Source organism: Fimicolochytrium jonesii, assembly GCF_025526975.1.
Source record: "Fimicolochytrium jonesii strain JEL569 chromosome Unknown EV422scaffold_2, whole genome shotgun sequence".
NCBI classification, from domain to species: domain Eukaryota; kingdom Fungi; phylum Chytridiomycota; class Chytridiomycetes; order Spizellomycetales; family Powellomycetaceae; genus Fimicolochytrium; species Fimicolochytrium jonesii.
This window is the reverse complement of record NW_026515669.1, coordinates 1,867,632-1,889,746: the sequence shown is the minus strand read 5'-3', so window position 1 is coordinate 1,889,746 and position 22,115 is coordinate 1,867,632. Positions and strand designations below refer to the sequence as shown.

Genomic DNA, 22,115 nt, shown 5'->3' with positions numbered 1-22,115 from the left:
GATTGGGTCCCCCATTAGTGAATGCGTTGGTTGGTTGATGTGTGACGGTAGGATAAGCTACAGAATTGTCGGCCAACATGCAATAAAAACGACCCGTTCGCCTGTCCCCCGCAGTTCAATGCGGGAGCTAGTTGCGCTCGCCTGAAAACCTCCATTATTCCCTGTCGGCGCCAGTATTGCGCCTGCGGCGCGGAACTCGCTTCGCTCTCTCGATGACTGGCCTATGGCTCGCCAGCCTCGCTTCATTCGCGAAGGCGTTCGCTCTGGTCGTCTTCGCCCCGCTCGCAAGTCCATCGCAAATCAACCTCAAGCATCCCTGCACCTCGTTCCTCTCGCCCCACGCTACTGTACTGCCCATAGTGTCGCCGCGGTGGGAAACCCACCTCTTCACCCAAAAACGCATAGTTCCTCGCCAACTGTTCCCTAATCAACCCTTCGTCGAGCGTTCTCTCCACAGGGAGTCTCGGCCTCTTATCCTTCGGTCGCGGCCTCGTAACCGTATCGTCGCTGTTGTCGGACTGAGCGATAGCCTCCGCCAGCTCGTCCTTTATGCGCTGAATGCGAGCCTGCTTGTTGAAGCGCTGGGCGAGGAGGATGGAGGAGACAGTCAGTGCCGAGGCTGCGAGGGCGACTGCTGCGAGCGAGTAGGGGGTTGAGTCGACGGTTGGAACCTTCATTGTGTGTTGCCCGGCTGTGGCCGTGAGGTTGCAGTGGAGTGTTCAGCCCTTTCAGCCAGTGGTCCAAGGCTTTCAACTCTCGCCGCGCACGCTTTCTCCTCCTCTTTCCTCGTCCCCTTTTTTTCTGCCCCACCCCACCCCCCCAGGGATATATAAACTGGACTCTACCTGCAAGCCCTCCGCTTCTAGTTCAACCCACCGGGCAAATGTCACTGAGGCTCCTCCCGGCCCGTCGTCTGCAACAACCCATTCGCTACGTCCGTCCACTCTCACACTTGCGTCTAGCGCCATCCCGGAGATCGCTCACTCAACACTCATTCCAACCACAGCACTCGCGGACGGTCCTTGTTGCAAATAGCCTTTCGACCATGGCATCCATAGTGGGACAGAACGGTGGAAATGGGCACCGCGGGGTTGCTGAGAGAGTTCTGGTTATCATGAGGGGCGCACCGGGGTCAGGCAAGTCAACGGAAGCACGGCGGCTTCTGCAAACCTTCAGCGACACTATCAACGGCCAACAACCCACCGGCCAAATCCTCAGCACCGACGACTACTTCATCTCCCCCCAAACCGGCGCCTACGAATTCAACCCATCCCACCTCACCCACGCCCACACCTGGAACCAATCCCGCGCCCTCGCTGCCCTCGACCGGGGTATATCCCCCGTAATCATCGATAACACCACCATGCAGGCCTGGGAAGCGCAGCCGTACGTCGCTGCGGCGGTCGAGAGGGGCTATACGGTGAAGATTGTGGAACCCACGACGGGGTGGTGGATGGAACGGGATGTGGATGCGATGGCGGAGATGAATACGCATGGGGTTGGGAGGGAGGCGATTGCGAGGATGCTGGGGAGGTTTGAGGAAGGGCTGGATGTGGAGGCGATTTTGAGGGCGAGGAATCCGTGGGAGAACTCGAGGGATGTGCGGAGGCCTTCGCCGCCGGTTGTGGCGTCGCAGGGGTGGGAGAACCATCGGTCGCCAAGTCCGTATAATAATAGGCAGCGGCCTTATGTGCGGCCTGCTCAGCGTCCTCCACCAAAAGCAAAACAACTGTTTATGTTCTCTACGACTGCCGCGAGCGCGGTTGATGTTGCGGACGCAGATGCAAGGCTTGAGGCGTGGATTGAGGAGGTCAAGTCGATACGACTCGTAGATCACGATCAGATAGCGCCTGGACACGGACACCTGCTGACATTGACGCTCCAGGGCGGTCACTTAAACGGACCCGGTCAACCAAACGGAACAATAGGTTCCACCTCAATGCCTGCTACAACCCCACCCATCCCCACGCTCGGCACCCCCATCCCCCCCGCCTTTCACCTCGCCTTCTTCCCCCCCCACATCCCTGAACGCCTCCTCGCCCCGGACGGCTACGACACCCACTTCGCTCCTCCCCACCCCTACATCCAACGCATGTGGGCCGGCGGCTCCTTCACCTTCAACCCTCACAACCCGCTCCGCTACACGACCGAAACAGTAACACAGACCACAACCCTCGACCGCGTTGAGAAGAAAATGGGGGGGAGGGGACCGAGCGTGTTGGTGTGGATGGACAAGACGATAAAGAATAGTGCGGGTGTGTGTGTTACTGAAAAGAGATCATTGGTCTACCTTCCCAAACTGGATACGAATCCCGAGCGGAGAGCAGTGGAGATCAAAACCATCCCGGACTTTTCGCGCACATTCACACCGACCCCCGTCACCCTCTTCCGGTACTCGGCGGTCACCTTCAACTCGCACCTCATACACTACGACGACAGATTTGCGAGGGAGGTGGAGGGGTATCCGGCGTGTCTTGTGCACGGCCCGTTGACTGCGACACTGCTCCTTGATCTGCTGGAGAAGTGCAAACCTGAAGGCATGGTGGTGAGGGAGTTTGGGTATAGGGCGCTGGCGCCGTTGTTTGTGGGGGAGGAGGTGCGGTTGTGTGGGAAGAGGACGGAACGGACGGAACGGAGTGATGACGGGGAGGATGGGGAAGTACAGTATGAATTGTGGGCTGTGAGTGAGAGGAGTGGGTTGGCGATGAAGGGGACGGCTGTTGTTGTGCGGGATCCGTTGAGGAAGTAGAGGAGAGTGGAGGGAGGGTCCCTTCGATCTTTATGGTGGACTACATATCATGCATTGTTACGTAGATTTGTTGGACGCTTCTTTTGTATATCACGCAGCATATCCAATCCATAGGGCACCGTAGAGAGTTCACTCCCCATCATGTTCAACCAGCTCCCTCTGGTATGCCTGTGTTTGTGAAAGCCGGAAGGAAAACCTCCCTGTGTGGTGCGAATGGATGTGCGAATGGAACTGCGCCACGAGTCGCTCTCCGCTCTTCCTTCTCGAATTTCACACTTCCGCCGTGGCTCTTTTCCCGAGAGAACCCAGGACTGTCCGCCGACTTACAACCTCCCTGTTCAATCGCACGCTGCATGTGCAGCCGTCCGCTGTCTACATATATATATAGAACTACAACCTGGTTTCAATACCGACCTCACATAGTCCTTCAATCGTTGAGACACAGGTTGCGATCGTCCCCACTGCGGACGATTTCCAAATAGATATACCTTTGGAAAACCGGTCGGCAAGCGAAGGAACGAAACAAAGGGAAACACCGCTTGGAAGTCATGGCGTGGGCTCTGGGCTTGACGTCGGTACAACAGTGCAGCATACGGCCGATGGGGTTGCAATTGTGCGCACAGGCAATAAGAGCAGGCCGCGGACATGTACCAGCGATGGCATCACAACGGCCGAGTGCAGGCTCAATACACAGATTCCTGCGAACACCTCCGCCGAAATCAAGACGGGTGGGTGATACCCCACCACAGTACATCCCATCCCCATCCCCTCTCCCTCCCCAACAAGGTCAGCGACTCGGCAGAATACAACTAGCGAAGCAAGTCCCCACCGACCACCCCCCCACCGACCCATCTCTCATCCCCCACACATCCAGCCCCAAGCGCACCATCCTCCGCCCTATCCTCTTCTCCCTCGCCGTCGTGGGCCTATCCTTCGGCGTCGCATCCTACGAACGCGCACGCGGACGCTGGGCAGCCGAAGACAAAACCAAGCTGGGTGCCTTATTCAACCTCGACACCTTCTTCGGCACCGACTCAAGATCATCGACACCCGCCACGAAACCTAAACCGGGTAGTTGGGAAACCTACCTCCCTGAACCCCTCTTCCGGATCAAATCCATGCTCACCCACTCCTGGGACACCGCCAAACCCTCCCTCAAGCTGGTATACAGCATCATCGGCCTCAACACCACCATCTTTCTCCTCTGGCGCATTCCCTCACTCCAACCTTTCATGCTCCGCCATTTCACTCACCACCCTCTCTCCGGGCGCTCGTACACTTTGCTGACATCCGCGTTCAGCCATGAAGGATTGCTGCATCTTACGTTCAATATGTATGCGCTGTATGGGTTTGGGACGTTGTTGCAGGATCGCGTGTTGGGGAGCACGGAGCAGATGGGCGCGTTTTATGTGAGCGCGGCGGTGTTGGCGAGTTTGGGGAGTCATCTGTTCACCACACTGTGGTTGGGGAAGTATAGAGCCGTGAAGGGGAGTTTGGGAGCTAGTGGGGCTATCTGGGCGACATTGACGGGGTAAGTCGGTCAATCCCACCTCTACAATCTACCCTACCCACCTCTCACTCACCATCCACTCCCACATCCACAGCTGCGCTGCAATGTACCCGCACCTCCCCGTCGGCATCATCTTCCTCCCCGGCCTGCACTTCACGATGGGCGACCTCCTCCCGCTCATGGTCGGTCTCGACGTTGTTGGATTAGTTCGTGGCTGGGCGATGTTTGACCATGCGGCGCATTTGACGGGGGCTGTTGTCGGGTGGCTTTATGTGATGTATGGACGGCGGTGGTGGGTGGAGGGGCAGGGGTGGTGGGACAGGTGGAGGAGAGAGGGGGGGTGGAGGTGATTCCGGGGTGATGTGGGATTTTGTCGGAACTCACCGCGGCGGGGAAACCGGGTGAGGTTCATACCCGTTTCCTACGGCGGCACGCTTGCCAAGTCATCGGCAGACGCACGCTCGGAGGTGCTGAGCTGTCGAGGGCGGCGGCGAGTAACCAGGACACAGGAGACAAATCGTTATATGTATATGTGCTGCCCCTCTTATTTGCATGCACTTGGCGTAATGGAGAGAATAACAAGTTATTCAGGACGAACTCGGCTTTAGCTCATAGGGAATAAATAGAGGATAATGACCCCCCATATGTGATGTTGCGAAGGTGTATGACTTGAAAGCCTGAGGTTATGAATACATCCGGAAAGTGGCAACTTCGCCTTGACCCGAACGCAAGTACGTGATCAGCGGAGTTGTCGCCCATGTTCCAGGAAAACGATGCGCTACGAACAAGCTTTCAGACCCAGTCCCGCTGCTCAAAACTGTCCATGTAAATAAATGTAGATAATGTCCCCCCTGCGTCCTCCAACTCTCGCCCCTTTCCTCCCTACGTACACCTCCATCCCACCGCCTCCATCCCACAGCCTAAACCAAAAACTTCCCATCCATCAACCCCTTCCTCCCCACATTCCCCCTCCCAAAATGCCTCCTCCCACATCTCACCGCCACATCGACGCCATACACAACCACGACCGCCACACCCGTCGAGTCCACGGCCTGCGAGACGAGCGTGAAGAGCAGGGCGTAGAGGAGGAGGAGGTGCGGTTCGAGGCCGCGGAGGAGGAGCGGGGTGAAGGGGGTTGCTGTCGTGTCTAGTGGGAAACATAAGGGAGGGGTGTGAGTGGGGTGTTGGGGGGAGAGAAGGACAGGCAGGGCGAGGGTTAGAATTTTACCGTGGAAGAGAACGCTTGTATGCGACACATCCGGCGTCTTGGCCAGAAACCGCTCAAAGTACGTCCGGGTGCGGATGACATAAGGGTAATCTTTCAGATTCTGCGGTAGAGGGAGAGAGTTTTCGTTTAGCACGTTATGCATGTATGTATGTATGTATGTGCGAAAGTGAATGAGAGAAGTTGATAGGGTGACGTGCTTTTGGTACCTGGTCGAAAAACGATTTGAGGAAATGGTTGACGGTCTCATACGCGCGCACACGTTCCTCGTCGGCGCCCGTGAAGCGGCGCGCGCGGGGTTCCATCGTCAGGCGTTCTTCAGAGAAATCGAAAACATCAAAAAGAGGATGTCAGGGCGCATCAAAAAGGATCGAGTTTCGCCAGATGAATGACTTACGAGCCCTCGCCGCGGCCCCATCCCCCCGATCCAGATCCGCGATAACCGCCCTGTAGACTTTATTAAACGCCGCGCGAAACTCTTTTTGTGCGAGGACTTCGAAACATTGCTGGTCGGAGCCTTGGAGGCCTCTTCGTGGTACCAGGTCCGCCTTCACAAAAAAAAAGTCAATACTCTGTAAAACCACCCAATACGAGCAAACGTTGCGCATCCGCGTTCCTCACCTGCTCCTTCCGCAGAAACCCATTAAGCTCCGCAACACTCGTATCCGCACACTGATGCACGCTCTTGCCGTGGATGTAGTACCCATGGCACTGCTCGTCGAAGGCGAACACGGAGAGGTTGGCCATCGAGAGGACGTCGATGAAGTTGAGGAGGCGGTTGCGGTAGAAGCGGTCGTGGACGAGGTGGCGGAATAATGCCTACATGTTTTGTGTCGCGTATTCGTATATCAGTTGGGGGGTGATCATGGGCCCTTCAGTAGAGGGCGGGACCATTACATACCTGTGCAGCGGAGAGAGCAAGCCAAACCATCCCCTCGACGCCAAACAGCAATATTGGACTAGTGGGACCGGGCGTGAGATCCTGCCGGTCGGGCTGCGGGGTGGCGGCGTACCGGACTTGAAGCGTGTCGAGGATGAAGAACATGGCGAGGAGGTTGAGTTCGATGTTGACGAGTCTGTGTGTCTATTCGAAAAATCTCGTCCATTAGTCAAGAAGTCCCCACACAAGAAGCAAGAGTGCCCACCAATTGATAGATGATATCCCCAACACGAACCTGAATATCATCCCAGACATTCATCAAAAAAATACTCCGCCACACACTCACAGGCGCCAACCGCGCCTTGCCTTCATCTCCACTCCTCAAGATCCGTCCTTTGCTCTGCTCCCAATCAATGAAGAAGATATCCGCGGTGCATTGGGCGTGCAGTTCTTTTAGGATATACAATGCCTTCCAAAAAAAGGGTGATCAATTTATTAACAATCATAAATAGCATAGGAATGGAAAAAAGTAAGACTTACGTAGCAGCAGAGAGCAACAACCCCAACAGCACTAAACGTGCTCAAATCCCCGCTTGACCACGGTAAGAGGTGGTCCAGCGCGTTGGCGGTGTTTTTGAACGCGAAGAACCAGTAGGCGGAGATCCCGAGCAGGAGAAAGATGACGGGGGGCGCGAGGCTGCCTGCGAGGATTATTATGCATCTGCCGAAAAACTGAAAAAAAAAAAGAAATCATGTCAACATTAGATTCTGTCCTCTCCAAATATGATCCTGGGTGGATGATGCGGATGGATGATATGACATACCTGAACATCCCACCCCTCCCCCGCCCCCAGATTCCGCGCGCTCCACGCCCGCGCGCGATACAGCGCCAGAAAACCGGCGTACACGCATACGAGCGCGAATACGATCTTGACGGCTTTCCAGAAGGAGTCGAGGGGGGCGGTGTAGTGCATTTCGAATGTCACCTGTTTGTATCATGATAGGAATGTCAACATTGAAAGATGTGTACGGGGAGGGGGATGTAAGAAGTTACCTGCGGAAACGAGACATCGGAACCCCCGTCGGCCCCCGAGAGCGTGCTGACGTCCCGCTCAAAGTACGTGAGATCCACAACAGGGATGTACACGCTCCTCGCCCCGGGCGCTTTTCTTATCCTACAAAAAAACTCCATCAGGCCCCACCCCAAACCCCAAGTCCCCTTCCTGCCCTGCACGGTCAACTCACCAAACCCGCACCCCCTGCACGCCCCTAACCGCCCTCCTTACGCCCCCCTCAACCCCACTGACCCCATCCGTGACAAAGAACCGCCGGAACAGCGTTGACGAGCCGTAGCTGAGCGGGTCGGGGTCGAGGTTGGGTTGGCGGGCGCCCGTGGCGCGGTAGTTGGTGAGGCGGATTGGGATCGGGAGGAGGGTTGAGGTGGCGTCGCGGATGTCTGGGGGGGTTGTGATATGGTTGGGTCAGTGATGTGTCGGTATATATGATGATGAAATGAATGATATTTCACCCACATAGTTGATAAAAGACAACCCCTGCCCGTCCCTGGAGGAGACTGGTCAGATTCACCCGACATGAACCCTCAAAGTTATGCCCAATTTTCAGCCAGGCGGTCGTTTGGTCGATCGGGGTTTGGAGGCAGTACTGTGCATCGTTTCACCTCGTTAGCATCTACGAGAGTTGGGGATGGGGTGAGAATTTTGAATGTAACCTGTAGTTGAGCGCCGACGGGCTCGTAGCCTAGGAATGTGCCGTTGAGTGTGTAGGCGCCGAGGAGAAGGTTGAGCTGTAGGAGGAAGGTTCAGCTGATCCTTCAGTGGGGCATCAATCAACTTCACAAGCACTGCACGTTTCGTCTGCTTGCGGCGTACCGTATCTGACCCCGCCGGTAGAGTGACCACCTGGCTCGTAACGGTCGTCGAGTCCTCTAGCGTCGTGCCGAGCCCGTAGTATATTCGTGGGAGGCCTCTTAACCTGTTCCACAAAAATAGGGTCAGAATAGCTCTCTCCGCTTCGAACTGCCGTCCCACATTGAACGCCAACCATCTCCTCCCCGCTTCGCCCATAAACCCTCCCCGCACAAACGTACTCACTCATCACCCTCACCCGCCCCCTGCGCCTTAGCCTGCGCAACCCGGGCGTAAAGCGCACACGCCGACGCCGAGGAGTCGTAGAGCTGCAGCACGCAGAGGTTCGCGAGGAGTTGGCAGGATTCGGTGTCCCAGTCGAACTGATGGTGGATTGATAGGGATGAGTTGCGGGTGGTGGGATGTAATGGGGCATGGGAAAGAGATGGGCATATGTTACCTCGCAGCCGGCAGCGGCGCCGATAAGGGTTGATGCGAAGATGTCGGAGCGGGCGGTGAGGGTTGTCGAGGTGCCGCTGGGAGTTAGGATATCCTGTGTGCCGTCAAGTAGATATCGATGAACAGTGCTACATATGTAGGGAATGGGAGAGATATCATACCCTGTAAGTGACGGTGTAGATGCTTGAGGCGGGCACTCTGGATTGGATGGCGGATGTACTGGCTAAGGCGATGCATGTGCCGTCTTGCTGGATGATGAGGCGTGGGAGGGGTTAGGGAATGACGGGCACTTGACGCTTCGAGATGGGATCCCGCTCCCAACAGACGGAACCGAACTCAAATAACCCACCGGAGTCTCACTAAACCCCAAATCCCCGCGGCACACACACTCATACGTTCCCGAGTCGGCCGCATAGACGGCCTGCATGACGTGCTGCGGACATTCGATGCAGGTCGTGAGGTTACGCGTTGGGTAGGCGTAGATGGGGCAGGGAGTGCATGTTGCAGATGCAAGTGGGAGAGCAGTGGCGGCGTCTCTGTCCACTGATGATAGTAGAGGATGTTAGATTCAAGGATATTGGAGGGAAGATGGGGTGAGGTGGGGGACATACCTAGATACTCTCCGACGCCGCATGTGCATTGGGTGCCGGATAGGGATGGGTCGGAGGGTTGGATGCAGGTGCGGCAGAAGGTCTCGTCTGCTGATGCGTACTATCAACACATTCAGATGAAGGGACACGATCGGTTTAGAAACATCAGGTATAGGGACATGGTGGTTTGGACCCACATTGCTTACCTGCCCTGCAGGACACGCAACACATGTCTGATCCGGCAATATGCCGGTCCCGTTCGTTTGTTCGCGGTAGTATCCAGATGCACATACGCATCTCCCTAAATTCAATGAAGAGTGACAACCATCAACCATCAACAATCAACAACCATCAACAACCTATCAACCATCGACGAATGATTTAGCGCTCGGTCCGAGCTCGCGACAAGAATGTTGGGCTGCTTTAAGAGGGGCGTGGCTAGCTTCGCTCGCGATGTTTTTTTCAACGCTCGGTGCGGCTCGCTCAGAACCATAATAGGGATATTCCCCTCTGGCGCAGGGGACCCTCCGCCGCGGTCGCAACTCCCCGCAGATCATCGCGCACCGCTCGCCTCAAAGCCACGAATGCACGCTATCGCTCGCCCTACCTCCAACACCAACGACCTGATTCGCGGCACACCCATCACATTTTAGCAATACCGAATTCCAGAACTGTCCTGTAGGGCACGTCGGGACGGGGTGTGATAGTAGTGCTGAGTTGGCGAGAGCGACGCTAGTGAGAGAGTCTGAAGACGCGGCTGCGCACGGAGGGGAAAGGGTGACGGTGAGGACGATGAGAGTGAGAAGTGGGAGCAGGAGTGCTGATAATGATAGTGGATGATATATGGGCATTGCTGTGAGTGTATCCGTTATGCTTGTGAGAGTGCGATCTGAATCCCGACGGAAAGGGTGGGGAAACGAGTGCCTGCCTGTATTGTCGATCTCTTGTCGGACGGACGCAACGCGACTGACGACTCACGCGATCCTGTCAAACTGTCAGTACGGCCTTTCCACGCTTCTCCATTCTCGGGAACCTCGCGGAGAGTTCTGGAACCTCCAGAGTGTATAGGCGCCACTGTCCACTGGACCTCTCAAGCCGCTGACCACCGAGAAACCAAAGAGTCATTTGTGTTCTAGGTAAAGTGAGTTCTACCGGATTCGCAAAGAATGCAATCCCGCGAACGCTGAGGCTCCCGCCCGCTTGTCGCCTCCGTCACGCCAAAACCCTCCACGCCAGCCTCCTTTGCAGCTGCTGAGGACATTGCCTGCATAATAAACGCACCATAGATATATAACATATCGTTGTGACACGGTTGAATCGAGGAAGTGTTCAGTGACGATAGTGCGGCTTACTTTTGGCTTGGATTCGAGAAGTTCCACAGAGGATTGCTCAAACTGCCTCTGAGGCGACGGACGGCTTCCGCGTACCCGATGCGGCCCGGTGAGTTCAGGATTGCCCAGCAAAGCGCCTAGCAAATTCAGTGACCACTCAGAGAATAAGGAACATGTCCTCTCAATCCGACACCGACCGGAAACACACTTCCAAGACGCTGCAGATTGTGCGAACGGGAAAACGAACAGATTCAGGAGAATGGGCACGAAGAGTACTACGCTGCAATTGGATATGGCCGTCGGCGTGGGTTAGCTCTATGCAGGCCCCATTGGCTTCGCTACGTCCCGCTTCACCTCTTCCCCGGGAGAGTCGGAGCGGCAAGCGGAGCAAGGAGTTCACTCGTTTCATCGCACCTCAACTAGAGCTCGCTCGTCTCGGAAACTCCAAAGAGGGGATCTACCGCGACGTGAACAACAGTTCAACGAGCCAGAGTGCATTGTTTTACCAATTAAGGACTGTGGTAGACTTTTTAACTCTGATGTGACCCAGATGAGGTTGACACTGCACAGGCATCTACAGAACGGTAGCCAGACCGTTACAACAAACAATATGGCAGGCTCTAGGCGCGCATTATAGATTTACCCATGCTCCCCCCCCCCCGGCCCCACTTCGTAGCTCTGAATGCATGGTTCTGAAAGCAGACGTGGCTCGACAGAGGGGGGTTTTCGCCCGTGCGCTCCCAGCAGCAGCTCCCACTGTGGCCGTCAGTTGAACTGGTTGAGGCAACAGAGGGTTAGTTTCGTGCTCTGCGTTCGTTGTCGCCCCTATATTCTGCTGCACTGTCGTTTGCCCTGGTCTGGCCCGCGCTCCGACTGTCAGACGTTGGAGGGGTGGAGAAGTAGGCCAATCGCGATCGTGGTGACCCTTTTGAACATGCAGAAACCGGGTATATTATGTAGTTCCACCAAACCACAATTGCGCACACTTCCACCCTCGCACATCAAGGCAAACCCCCAACCAACCTCTAAAAGCCTTCAACACATCGCAGGTAAGCAGGATTCCTGGATCCTCCTCGAGAGCAGGCCCCTTGCTCGGTCCCCTTGATCTCACCACTTGCCTGCACAGCACAGCACAGCCATCATGTCATCACACCAGGCGCTCCAGGGGCACCTGTGGTGTGGCATCTTTACTGGAGCAACCACACCACGGCGGAAGAGGAGGAAGGTTGCTCCGGTTACCCCGCGATTGCCCATACGTCTGCCAGCCACACTATTGCAACCCCCACGATTCGAGCTCCCGCCCTCTGTCCATCGCCACTTGCCCCAAGCAATTGCAGACATGGTTGGCGAGAGCTCCGGCGATGAAGACGGGCAGCAGCAGCAGCCGCAGCGAGGGCTTTCACCCGCGGACAGGGGTCTGCAGCGCCCACTGAACCTCCCCGCGCCCATCCCTTTCCGTTTTCCCAGCACACCGGGATCCCTGGTGTATGAACCCCTGCCTCCACCCCCGCCTCCACCCCCTGCTCAACGACCCCGCCCGCAGACGCATGCCTGCACCAAGGTTTCCCTTCATCGAATCCATAATCAGAATCATCAGAATCAAGTTCAAAGGGAGCGCCTCAGAACATTCATCGGCAATGTTCACATCCTTGCGCGCCACACCACCTTCTTCCTGAAGTACTACCTTGGTGAGTTTTTGGCGTACACTACACTGTATATTTCTTGAAACAATGTCCTGACTACTACGTCTGCCCACCACAGCTGATCATCCTCTGCACGATTTCCCGGACATCACGGACAAGCACATCAGCGTGATATTTGAGCTGCTAAACAATCCAGGCTACAACGGCAATCCGGTCATTGCGCAAGAGTTGCGTCCACGGGTTCAAGAGTACTGTAATGTTCACGGATTCGTCCCCATCCGCATGCGAAATTGCCAACAGACCGCAGCGTACACGGCTACGAGCATCCTCACAAACCTCAAAGTTAACGTACAAGAGCATTTCATGCAAATGTTTCTGCGCTACGTCAATGAAAAGCTTGGTTTGAAGCAAATCGAACGGCATCTCCGGAGAGCGCAGCGGCGACACTATTATCGTCGTGTCCGTCAATTCACAAAGTACGCGACATTTGAAGAGTACCCAACGGAAGAGGAGTTTGCCGGCCTCACACGACTTGAGCAGACTCTCCTCGACGAGTTATGGGCTCTGTTTCCTCCCCAGGATGAACCGCTTGCGTACAGCCTTGCGGTGGACGCAATGCCATATTTAAGTGAGTTGCATCCTGTATATTTACCCCCCCCCCCCCCCCCCCCCCCCCCAACTCGTGGGTGGCTGCGCAGCGACGCGAGCGAGCGCCTTACTTGGTACACCGACGCCCAGTGGCTGCCCGCCGGGACCCCGGCCGACGTGGTTCGCGATGCGCTGTTGGCGCTGGGCGCCCGCACGCTTGGCTCCCACAAACCACTGAGGGTGTTCACCGAGTCATCATTCGACCAGCGAAAACTACCAGGCATCGATTATAGATATCGCCATCATATAGGGTATCTCTCGCCGGGGCCCCCACCCCCCCCGGCCTCGACGACGCCGCCAGTGCGCGCACAGCGGGCCCGGGGCGCGACCGATGCTCTTGCCCACCGCCATGGCGTCAACGTAACCAGCGCCGCCGACGTGTTCGCCGCGCGCCAAACATAACGCGAAACCGCCCCCCCCCCCCCCCCCCCCCCCTGCGGTGCCCTCTTTTGTCTAATCATGGTCCGCACCTGCCTCGCCTCATCACAGGTGCCTACTGTGACCTCTCGCGCCTCTATGAGCGCCGTGGAATGCGGCTGTTTTCCGCTATCCCACTGCGCAAATCTCGAATCCAGTCGTCTGTTCGGATTAACACGCTGATCCTAAGTACTCATATCCTGGATGTCAGCAGACGTCGCATGGGAAAACTCACTGATGAACGCAAGCGGGAGCTGTGGGGGCAGTTTATCAACGTGAATGTAAGTCTCTATCCTTATGTGCTTATTTCAATCAGATTACGTCGCTGAATGACGGATTATAGGACAAGGTCTTCAAACATCGAAAGAAGCTTGGTCTCAAGTTCGATGGGTCAATTAGCACTGACGGGTATTCCATTACCATCCACTTCAAGAAGCCAGGGCTCAAGTATGGGTATCGGGCCCGGAAGCGCAGCAAGGCCCAAATGCGGGAAGAAGTCAAGCAGCTGTATTTTGAGCACCACATTGCGGAACTACGGGAGGCTCCAAACATCGTCTGCATTGATCCGGGCAAGCGTGACCTCCTGTTCTGTCGAGACATCGAGAAGGAGCGGCCATTTCGGTACGTTTCAGTTGATTACTACTGCCCTGCTGTCCCCGCTGTCCCCCCCCCCCCCCCCCCCCCCCGTCTCCGCCCCCAGCCCCCCGTCTCCGCCCGCCAGCCCCCCGTCTCCGCCCGCCAGCCCCCCGTCTCCGCCCGCCACCCCCCCGTCTCCGCTGCTGCTCCCACCGCCCCTATCCCCACCATCCCCATTGCGGCGACATTCGGTTGCAGCGTTCTCACAATGCACCACCCCATATCAGATACACATCCAATCAACGGGCGGTCGAGACAAAGTCTCGGTACTTTCAAAGAGACATGAGAGAGCAAAAGATCAATGCCGGCATCGCTGAGATGGAATCACATATTCCGTCGCACAAGAGCATGCACATCGAGGCGTTCTCAGCGTTCATTGTGGATCACGTACATGCGGGTATGATGTTCTACTTCAATTTTGATCTTCAAATTTAGTAATACATGGGCTGACATCCATCCATATCCCAGATCCCACCCTGGATGAGTTTTACCGGGATGAGATTGACGTCGCTCGCAGATTCAAGGCGTTCTCACTGCGGCAAAAGTCTGAGAGCAAGCTCATTAAGAACATGCGACGCCGGTATGGAAAGCATTTTTCGGTCATCTTGGGTGATTGGAGCGATGCTGGGAAAACGATGCGCTTTCAGGAGTCATCGAAGACCAAGGGGTGAGTGACCATCATTGTTTTTTATGTACTATAATATGCTAACTCATCATGGAACAGATTCCGCACACTCTTTGCGAGAAACGGCATTCCATGTTACTTGCTAGATGAGTATCGAACGTCGTCCGTGTGCCCCAACTGCCACGGTCGTGTGAAGAAAAACATCCGACGGCGGCTGTCATCTCGGCCGTGGCAAGCTAGAAGGGGAAGAATGGAATACGTCCATGGATTGGTGGGTTGCCCCAACCCCGAATGTATCAACCAAGACTGGACGCCATTTGAGATTCCTGGAAGACGACGACCACTACGACTACGGATGAAAGTGCACAATCGGGACGTCCTAAGTACCAAGAATTTCCTCTCGATTGTGCGTTCGGTGATGCTTGGCAATGGCAGACCAGACGCATTCTCCCGTAACCAGTAGTCTAGAATTTTCCGTGGTGGTTATCTGCCATCCACATCATTGTACCTCTGCCGGAGGCATCGCCGATGATGGCAACTTGTATTATGTAGTTTACCAAATGATGATGAGTGCAAAGCCGCAACAGCAGGGGTGTCAGCCTTTTTCGATATCGAGCTGTTGCAAAGACTACACTACCCAACGGAAACTATGCACCCTAATGACGCTAGGGCGCTTAACGCCTCCATGAATCCCTACTTCTATTAGTTAGCCTCGCGTGCCCTAATTCATGGCGCATCTGTACCCCCCCGTGCGAATGTAGACAGTCCCGCTGTCTATATGATATGCTTCTCCCCGTCGAGCCGCCACTGTCGAGGCCGTTGCAGAGCCCCTTGCCAATCCCTTCTATGAGAGAAACCAACCCCATTCCACTCTTCGCTCACTGCCGCTGCCCAGAAATGACACCAGAAGAGACGTTCTGCGAATTGCTATTCGAGTCGGCGAGCGGGTACGGATTACTGTTCGATCCTCCTATCCCTGTTGCGGGTGCCCAGAGACCTTCCTTTTTCCATCCGTGGACCTGTGAACGGAAGGAAATCGGGCGAGGTTGGTTGATGCATATTCGAATCGCTCGCATGTACGCATGAAAACCACCATCCTGCCCGACCGCACGACTCCCCTAAGCCCGCTTGGTTCGCGAAATTCCAACGCTCGCCGAGGCTCGCCTATGGCTCGTCAACCGAAAGCAATTCTTGCCCCTCGTGCCCGGCCCAGCCTTCAGTGCCACCCCTCTCTCTCTCCCATCCAGAACCTACCAGCACAGAAGTAACAAACGGCAACGGCGTCCTCCTCGCAAACCTCCTCCCCTCCACAAGCGCCGCATAAATCGCATCATACGCCGTCGCATCCACATCCGCCAGCGCCGGGTTATCTCTGATCCACTGGTCCGTCACGGGGGCGGGGTTCTCCGTGTATGGCGTGTGGTTGGCGGTCCAGGCGGCGCGCCGTTGTTCCCAGAAGGGGAGGCCGGGGGTTGGTGGTGGTGGTTGTGATGGAGATTGCGGTGGTGCGTTTGAGGAGGAGGGGGAGGGGGTTGAGGGGGCGGGGTGGGAGGTGGATGGTGGAGGTGTCGGGTTAGGGGTGTGGTGTTGCCCCATTGTTGGAATCGGCGTGTCCGGCGTCGGAGAAAAGCGTTTTTGTGACAGGGTGAAAGGTGGCAGATTAGGAAGCGAGGTGGAAGGGGTATCTGAGGTATCCCGGTATGCAAGGTTGGTATCAGGGTTGGTGTGGTGGGTGTTGCACTGACTGTTGTGCTAATCGTCGCTGGCAGGCGGTTGTGCTGAGGGGCGGGCGGGGCATTGGGCAAAGAACAACTTCGACAGACGCGTGCGGCTCGTTCTCCAAAGCCTCCGACGACGACGACAACACCACCTCCCCACGTGTGCAACACTCCTCGCCCTTGCATACCGGAGTCCGGACGAAGAGAAAGAGGAGTCCGGTGGTGGTGGTACGTAGGGGGTACTGTAGTGAGGGATTTTATCTGCAGCGGGAGTGTTATGACGATATGAAACGAACCATTATGCATCATTGCCAGCGAAGGTATCTTTGCGCAACAAGGAAGATGTGATTCTGTATTTCTTGAACCACGTCCACCCGAAGTGTTTGATCTTTCCCAATGTACAGTCAGGGTGCTGTACTATGTAATGTGGTGCTGCGATGTGCACGGGATTTCGTCCGAAGGTATGTGCATTTCCTCGGCGCTTCTCTTTGCCACCCGTCGGGGCGGCCGGATGTGGTCTCCACATAGCGGCCATCATGGGACGGCATAAACATAGCAAGAGCACTTGTCCGTTCACCAACGGCACCCCAGGAATTGCCAAGCCACCACCAACATCGCTCCATCAATAGTGAACCTTCCGCTCCTCTTTGATCGTCTTCAATCCCCCACACCCCTAATACTGATCCCCCTCGACCCCATCCACCGAGAACCCCCTCTCCTGCAACGCGCGCCTCTGGGCCTTCTCGTTCCGTTTCCGCCTGTCGAGCTCTTTCTTTGCAGACGCTTTGGCGGTCTCGATGGGGACTTGCTGGAGGGTCGACATTACAGTTGTTTCTTTCTCTTTGTCCTAGGTGTGAGGGAGGGGAAGGAGTGGTGGTTAGTGCCTTTGATGGAGGGTCGCCGCCGTTCGGATTAGATGCTTGTCGCCTTGGTCTGCGGATGGTGGTTCATGACGGGACTCCCTACATGTTCCGTCTAGTAAGGTCTGCTCATGCCACCGCTTTCGTGGGTTCCTGCGCCGGAGACATGCTGACAAGGCACGCCTCGCGGTCTCTCCCACATCGCATGATGTCCCACTCCATCAACGATACACATCCCAACCTCCAAACACTTCCTCTCCCGTCGACTTCCCATCACTCTCGATATCCCCGTCCACTCTCCTCGATCCAGACACCGATACATACAATCTCACCCAACATAACAACATTCTCCCCGCGTATTAAGAAGATCCCCCTGTACACATCGCCGTACGTGTTGTCCTCCGCATAGGTTCGTTCGACCGTATCTTGCAGTACCAGGTTTGCTGTAAGGGAAGAACGGGGGGTGTGAGATCGCCGGCGCTGAGCCCTTGACCCGTTGCACCATGACAACCCTCTTGAATTGAGGATCCCCTCCACATACCGAATTGGTCGTAGGACCGCAACCACCCTATCAGTTTGCGGCTGTCGCGTAGTATCACCAGCAGTTTCTCTGCAATATCAACGCAAAACGGTAAGAAGACCGTCCTCGAATGAACATTGCGCATGACACAACGTGGGATAATCTCGAGGCCAAAACGCACTGTCGACGCAATCCACTAAACTCGCCGAGCCTGGTAAGAAGTTGTCCATTGCTTTTCGTTTGTGTTTTCTGAAATTGCTATGGGTGTCGCATGAACTACTCGAGTGAGGATAATTCCGGTTGGTAGTGGCGGCTCAAACGACGGACGGCGGCGGTCCGAAGCTGTAAGGATATGTACTGTCTGTATGTACAGCACTACTGTATATACTGTATGTAAGGTGGTGTCTGCGACTGGGGCTGCGGGTCTGAGAACGCAAGAAGGGCTTTTGGGCAACTTTGCAGCCGAGGCGGTTTCTCGTCTCATTCCCGTGGGAACTTGGAACGTCCGCCCCTTACGCACTCTCAAACCGCACAGCACACCCTCACGACCAGGTACGTACATAACTCTTCAATACCTCACACCCATCCCCACCATCCACTGAGGTGAACCAGAACGGGACGAACCCCTCATATCTCCGGAAAAGAGAGTCAAGATGACACAGGGTCGGTCGCGCAATTACCGGTGGGAAGACGCACCAGCACCACCAGCGCCATGGGAATCGGGATATTGGCTGGAGGCGTGGATGGGGGATAGAGGGACTGGATGGGGAGAGTCTGCGTGAAAGCCTCTGAAAGAGAGGATGGATGACGATGACGATCGCGTGGGAACCAGCCATGGTCGTTGGATGGAAGGATGGACCCTGCACGGGAGGAAGTCCGCTTGCTGTATAACGCTGCTCAATGAATGAACGTGGTCCGCGGCATGGGCTCGATGACTTTGCATGGGGAAGAGAAGGGAGGACCACCTTAAACCCCAACACCCGCTCACCTGCCTCTGTGTTTCCCATCTACAGAACCCAAAGAGATCCACGCTAAACGCACACATCAAACAACTAGTTACGAAAAGATAGAGATCTAGGCCTCAAACCCAGAGGGCGAGCACCTCAAAAATGGCAAACCCACAAAAAGACCGCGTCCTTCTAGCCGCCATCGGCGACGAGGTCCGTAAAACCCACCTCCCCTCCTCCCTCCCCACCCTCTAACCCCTCTTTCCCCAGGACTCAGTGACAGGCCTCCTACTCGCGGGCATCGGGCACATGGACACCAAATCCAAGCCCAACTTCCTCGTCGTCGACTCCAAAACACCCTTACCCAAAGTCGAAGAAACGTTTCAGGAGTTCACGTCCCGCAAGGACATTGCGATCATCCTGATTACGCAGCAGGTCGCGGATGAGATTAGGCATTTGTTGGACGACTATGAGCAGGCGTTTCCAACTGTGTTGGAGATTCCGAGTAAGGATAGGCCTTATGATCCGTCGAAGGTACGTTGCGGGGGAAGGGGGGGGGGGGGGGGGGGTGTGGTTGGGGGTGGTTGGTGGTGAGGGGAAGCGATTCGCGAGATTTAACGGTGTTCGGTTTTTTGGTTTTCGCAGGACTCGGTTTTGAAACGCGTGCAAAGACTCTTCGGCGAAGGATCATAAACCGACAACCCCCATAACATCCCGTCCGACGCTCATACATGTGTTCTCCCCTTCGCGTCGCCAAGCTCCACTACATACTTGGGTTGGAGTCAAGAAAACGAAATAACTGGAATCAAAAACGCGACATATACGCGATCTCAATGCAGCCGACTTGCATTCCATCATCCGTATATATGTTGGCCGCCGGTGGTTACCTCATCGAAGGGAAGGGAAAAGGAAAAGCGAAGAGGGGGGCTAGAAAGAAAGGGGAGGCGGCTAGGGGAAATGAGGAAGCGGATGTCAGCTTTTCAGCCGTTGGGAGAACCATTTTGGGGCGTTTTTTTTGTCGTTTTTCGTGTATGTATTATCGCGAGGGTAGTGAAGAAATACACGTTCTCTCAACAACCACTACGAAGGGAGATACAGCCTATCTACAGCTAAGATGCCAATCTACGCCATCCCTCTAGGTCCTTACCTCAACCCAACAACCCCCCAAACATCCCTTAAAGTCTCCCTGGCAACTGCCCGTGCCCTCTCCTCCCCCTCCTCCAAAACCCCCTCCACAAACCCCCTATCCCTCCTCAACCGCACCAACTCTTCCCGCATAGGCCCCAACCTTGCAATAACAGCGTCCGCAACCGCGTCTTTGAACGTCGCGGTGGTATGGTTCCCGAACGTCGCCGCCAAGTCCTCCAACCTCCCTTCATCCCCCTGCGCAAGCTCCGCCTCGTGAATGCACCCAGCATACACACCCAAGAGATTCGCCACCCCCGGCCTCGTCACCGGATCGTAGGTGATACCGCGTATGGAATCGGTGGTCGCTTTTCGGATCTTGGCGCGGATCTGCTCGGGGGTGTCGGAGAGGTTGATGCGGGATGCGTCCGCGGGGTCTGATTTCGACATTTTGGCGGTGGGTTGTCGGAGGGACATGATGCGTTTTGTGTGGGTGGACGCTAACATATCAAGGGGTTAGATATAGTGGGGGTGAGCGAGGGCGTGGGGATGTGGGGAAGTGGAAAGGGAGGCGTTTTACCGTAGATCCCACGCGGGATGGGGAAGACGTCCTTCTTGTAGGTCGCGTTGAAGCTCCGTGCGACCATCTGGGTGAGTTCCATGTGCTGGACTTGGTCTTCGCCGATGGGAACTTGGGTCGCCCTACATTGGATATCACATCGCGTCAGTTCCATGCCCTGCCCACGAACAAGAATGGGGAAATGTAAACGCACCGGTAGATGAGGATATCAGCTGCCTGCAGCACCGGGTACGCTAATAACCCGACATTGGGCCCTGGCCCGGCTTCGTCGGATTGGGCTGATGGATCGTCGAGGTTGAGATCGGAGGTGATGGCGAGGGTTGCGTTTGCTGATGTTGTGGAGGTGCCTGATTTCTGCTGCATCATTTGTAGCTTCGTCTAACCCAAACCCCGCATCAGTACATCAGGAAGTCCTCGCCCTCCTCCTCCTCAAACCCCAGAAACACACCTTCCACTGATGCATTCGACTCAACCACCCAATCGGCGTCCTACAAAATAACAACCACGCCAGCTCCGCATGCTCATGCACCCTCGACTGCCTAAACAGCACGCTCTTCTTCGGGTCAATCCCGCACGCTAGCAGCGACGCGGCCATATCCAGCACGTTCTCGCGGAGGAGGGATGGGTCTTGCGGGAGAGTGAGGGCGTGCAGGTCGACAATGCTGTAGAGGTGGGTTGAGGGTGGTGAGATGGGAGAGCTAGGAAGGGTGGAGATGGAGGAGGGAGAGGTCGAGGAGGCGGGTAGATCATCTTGGAGTTTGACCCAGTTGGAGAGGGCGCCGAGGTAGTTGCCGAGATGGGGGACGCCGGTGGGTTGGATTCCGGAGAGGGTGCGAGAGGGGAAGCGGCGGCGGGTGGGTTTGGAGCCGCTATTGCTTTTTGCTGTGGGGGCCTGCGTTGTTGGGGCATCGGCGGCGGGAGTGTGCAATGGTGTGGTGGTGGAAGCATGGCGGCGTTGTTGCGCGGCCGCGGCGAGACACTCATACCTGCCCCCAGCGGCGCCGTTACGAGGTAGGGCCCGTACCGCACAGGCCCTTTGCGGTATTCTCATTGTGTGTATTGAAGGGAGCCGTTGCGTTTGTCTGCCGTCCACCTTTTCCCAGGCGTCGTTCTGAGCCAGGCAGGTTCTGAGCAAAAAAGTCGGAAGAACGCGCGGGTCGAAAAGGCTCGCTTGCGCGAAGGTCGGTTTCCTTCTGGGTTTCCTTCAACCATTTGCCGTGAGGTACTCCTCAAGCAAGGCAAGCATATGTTCTCCATCGTATACCTTTTCTAAGGCCTTTTCTGGGAAGGGTATCAGCAAGCTAGAGCTCTCCATTCACGGCCTTTTCCATGTATCGCCACGAAACGGCTGCCATCAGCACTCATCTGTTAATGTACAGTATGTATATTCCAAAAACGACTGTATGCTACATTGATGAGGCGTCAAATTACAGTCAGAGCAACGGCTAACGGTTGGAGCTCGCTGCTGTGCGGTATGCCCAATTGACATCCTTTGAGCTGCGAGGTCGAACTGTAGCGAGGCTCGGAGTGCAATCATAAAACCCCTTTCACTCGCTCCTGCTAAATTGGCGCTGATGCAGACTCGGCAGCCACCAAGGAAGAATTCGCTTTCCTTCGCACATTCTCCGCTCGAATGAGCTCCATCAGGTGCTCGAATGTACCCTTCGCGCCTTGCGTATTGAAGTGGCTTGCCCGTATGCCTTTTCCCGCCCCCTCCTTAATCAGAGAAGAGTATCGCGCGTCTCCGCCAGCGGCGATGTATATGTGGTGAACAGTGACCGGATTCT

At 55.8% G+C, this 22,115-nt stretch overlaps 11 protein-coding genes across 11 annotated transcripts; 6 read left to right on the top strand and 5 right to left on the bottom strand.

The window, feature by feature from the left end:
* Window positions 1-40: 40 nt before the first annotated feature.
* Window positions 41-786, top strand: EV422DRAFT_157984 (uncharacterized protein). Its single transcript, XM_053064948.1, has one exon. The coding sequence runs from the start codon at window positions 213-215 to the stop codon at window positions 654-656; it is 444 nt and encodes a 147-aa protein (XP_052929680.1). The 5' UTR covers window positions 41-212; the 3' UTR covers window positions 657-786.
* EV422DRAFT_515776 (uncharacterized protein) lies at window positions 776-2,974 on the top strand. Its single transcript, XM_053069340.1, has 2 exons — window positions 776-934; window positions 1,007-2,974. The coding sequence occupies exons 1-2, from the start codon at window positions 884-886 to the stop codon at window positions 2,747-2,749; spliced, it is 1,794 nt and encodes a 597-aa protein (XP_052929679.1). The 5' UTR covers window positions 776-883; the 3' UTR covers window positions 2,750-2,974.
* Window positions 2,975-3,036: 62 nt separating this feature from the next.
* EV422DRAFT_515774 (uncharacterized protein) lies at window positions 3,037-4,572 on the top strand. The gene has a single exon (XM_053069339.1). The coding sequence runs from the start codon at window positions 3,298-3,300 to the stop codon at window positions 4,282-4,284; it is 987 nt and encodes a 328-aa protein (XP_052929678.1). The 5' UTR covers window positions 3,037-3,297; the 3' UTR covers window positions 4,285-4,572.
* Window positions 4,573-4,925: 353 nt separating this feature from the next.
* Window positions 4,926-8,700, bottom strand: EV422DRAFT_157832 (Meckelin). Its single transcript, XM_053064944.1, has 16 exons — window positions 8,690-8,700; window positions 8,472-8,612; window positions 8,254-8,356; window positions 8,094-8,168; window positions 7,897-8,026; window positions 7,610-7,820; window positions 7,419-7,539; window positions 7,189-7,350; window positions 6,905-7,096; window positions 6,660-6,833; window positions 6,386-6,568; window positions 6,106-6,303; window positions 5,882-6,032; window positions 5,694-5,800; window positions 5,488-5,587; window positions 4,926-5,406 (listed from the first exon to the last, which is right to left on the bottom strand). The coding sequence occupies exons 2-16, from the start codon at window positions 8,477-8,479 to the stop codon at window positions 5,180-5,182; spliced, it is 2,142 nt and encodes a 713-aa protein (XP_052929677.1). The 5' UTR covers window positions 8,480-8,612; window positions 8,690-8,700; the 3' UTR covers window positions 4,926-5,179.
* Window positions 8,701-8,788: 88 nt separating this feature from the next.
* EV422DRAFT_157858 (uncharacterized protein) lies at window positions 8,789-9,731 on the bottom strand. Its single transcript, XM_053064945.1, has 3 exons — window positions 9,485-9,731; window positions 9,300-9,399; window positions 8,789-9,231 (listed from the first exon to the last, which is right to left on the bottom strand). Exons 1-3 carry the CDS (start codon window positions 9,611-9,613, stop codon window positions 8,912-8,914), a joined length of 549 nt encoding a protein of 182 aa, XP_052929676.1. The 5' UTR covers window positions 9,614-9,731; the 3' UTR covers window positions 8,789-8,911.
* Window positions 9,732-11,553: 1,822 nt separating this feature from the next.
* EV422DRAFT_157752 (uncharacterized protein) lies at window positions 11,554-12,435 on the top strand. The gene is made up of 2 exons (XM_053064943.1): window positions 11,554-11,658; window positions 11,736-12,435. The coding sequence occupies exon 2, from the start codon at window positions 11,751-11,753 to the stop codon at window positions 12,333-12,335; it is 585 nt and encodes a 194-aa protein (XP_052929675.1). The 5' UTR covers window positions 11,554-11,658; window positions 11,736-11,750; the 3' UTR covers window positions 12,336-12,435.
* A 366-nt stretch (window positions 12,436-12,801) lies between these two features.
* On the top strand, window positions 12,802-15,041 carry EV422DRAFT_583607 (uncharacterized protein; the record flags this gene model as incomplete). Its single annotated transcript, XM_053073417.1, has 6 exons — window positions 12,802-12,880; window positions 13,390-13,598; window positions 13,661-13,938; window positions 14,181-14,350; window positions 14,422-14,620; window positions 14,678-15,041. Exons 1-6 carry the CDS (start codon window positions 12,868-12,870, stop codon window positions 15,039-15,041), a joined length of 1,233 nt encoding a protein of 410 aa, XP_052929674.1. The 5' UTR covers window positions 12,802-12,867.
* A 415-nt stretch (window positions 15,042-15,456) lies between these two features.
* EV422DRAFT_503503 (uncharacterized protein) lies at window positions 15,457-16,174 on the bottom strand (the record flags this gene model as incomplete). The annotated part of the gene is made up of 2 exons (XM_053068348.1): window positions 15,457-15,597; window positions 15,833-16,174. 2 exons carry the CDS (start codon window positions 16,172-16,174, stop codon window positions 15,457-15,459), a joined length of 483 nt encoding a protein of 160 aa, XP_052929673.1.
* Window positions 16,175-16,969: 795 nt separating this feature from the next.
* Window positions 16,970-17,906, bottom strand: EV422DRAFT_564014 (Sm-like ribonucleoprotein; the record flags this gene model as incomplete). Its single annotated transcript, XM_053072145.1, has 4 exons — window positions 16,970-17,143; window positions 17,481-17,599; window positions 17,698-17,766; window positions 17,858-17,906. The coding sequence occupies 4 exons, from the start codon at window positions 17,904-17,906 to the stop codon at window positions 16,970-16,972; spliced, it is 411 nt and encodes a 136-aa protein (XP_052929672.1).
* Window positions 17,907-18,785: 879 nt separating this feature from the next.
* On the top strand, window positions 18,786-19,316 carry EV422DRAFT_503502 (ATPase, V1 complex, subunit F; the record flags this gene model as incomplete). Its single annotated transcript, XM_053068347.1, has 3 exons — window positions 18,786-18,836; window positions 18,894-19,157; window positions 19,269-19,316. The coding sequence occupies 3 exons, from the start codon at window positions 18,786-18,788 to the stop codon at window positions 19,314-19,316; spliced, it is 363 nt and encodes a 120-aa protein (XP_052929671.1).
* A 456-nt stretch (window positions 19,317-19,772) lies between these two features.
* Window positions 19,773-21,472, bottom strand: EV422DRAFT_553452 (uncharacterized protein; the record flags this gene model as incomplete). Its single annotated transcript, XM_053071878.1, has 4 exons — window positions 20,777-21,472; window positions 20,522-20,706; window positions 20,329-20,450; window positions 19,773-20,248 (listed from the first exon to the last, which is right to left on the bottom strand). Coding segments are annotated over exons 1-4 (1,386 nt in total), but the record flags the coding sequence as incomplete, so codon positions are not given.
* Between the last annotated feature and the right edge of the window lie 643 nt (window positions 21,473-22,115).